The sequence below is a fragment of the Theobroma umbraticum genome, unplaced genomic scaffold (assembly GCF_002168275.2).
Source record: "Theobroma umbraticum cultivar Fairchild unplaced genomic scaffold, ASM216827v3 scaffold_147.0, whole genome shotgun sequence".
Classification (NCBI taxonomy): domain Eukaryota; kingdom Viridiplantae; phylum Streptophyta; class Magnoliopsida; order Malvales; family Malvaceae; genus Theobroma; species Theobroma umbraticum.
The window spans coordinates 6,950,480-6,950,690 of NW_018397259.1; the positions used below are offsets into that span (position 1 = coordinate 6,950,480).

Here is a 211-nt window from a genome sequence, read left to right on the forward strand (position 1 = left end):
AGCTTGCTGTTTCTAAAATAGTCCCAAAAAGAGCAAGTTTGTCAGTGAGGAGATACATACCTTAGGAAACAATGAGATGGCTCTAAGCAGGCAAAGGCATGGCACAGCAATGTAGTACAACGTTGCCAAGCAGTTTGCGCCCCACGAGTTGTAAGGACAATACGCAAGTTGAAGTTTTAGAGGAATCTTTTTATGTCCATACAACAGGGAG

General features: G+C 43.1%; 1 protein-coding gene across 1 annotated transcript in view; it reads right to left on the reverse strand.

Annotated features, from left to right (window-relative positions):
- The window catches only part of LOC110414815 (cellulose synthase-like protein E6), a 4,881-nt gene that overhangs the window by 851 nt on the left and 3,819 nt on the right, over positions 1-211 (reverse strand). The window contains exon 7 of the mRNA XM_021426226.2: positions 35-211. This exon is cut by the window's right edge and continues 197 nt beyond it. Within this exon, the coding sequence (XP_021281901.2) occupies positions 35-211 (177 nt within the window). The remainder of the gene's footprint in view (positions 1-34) is intronic.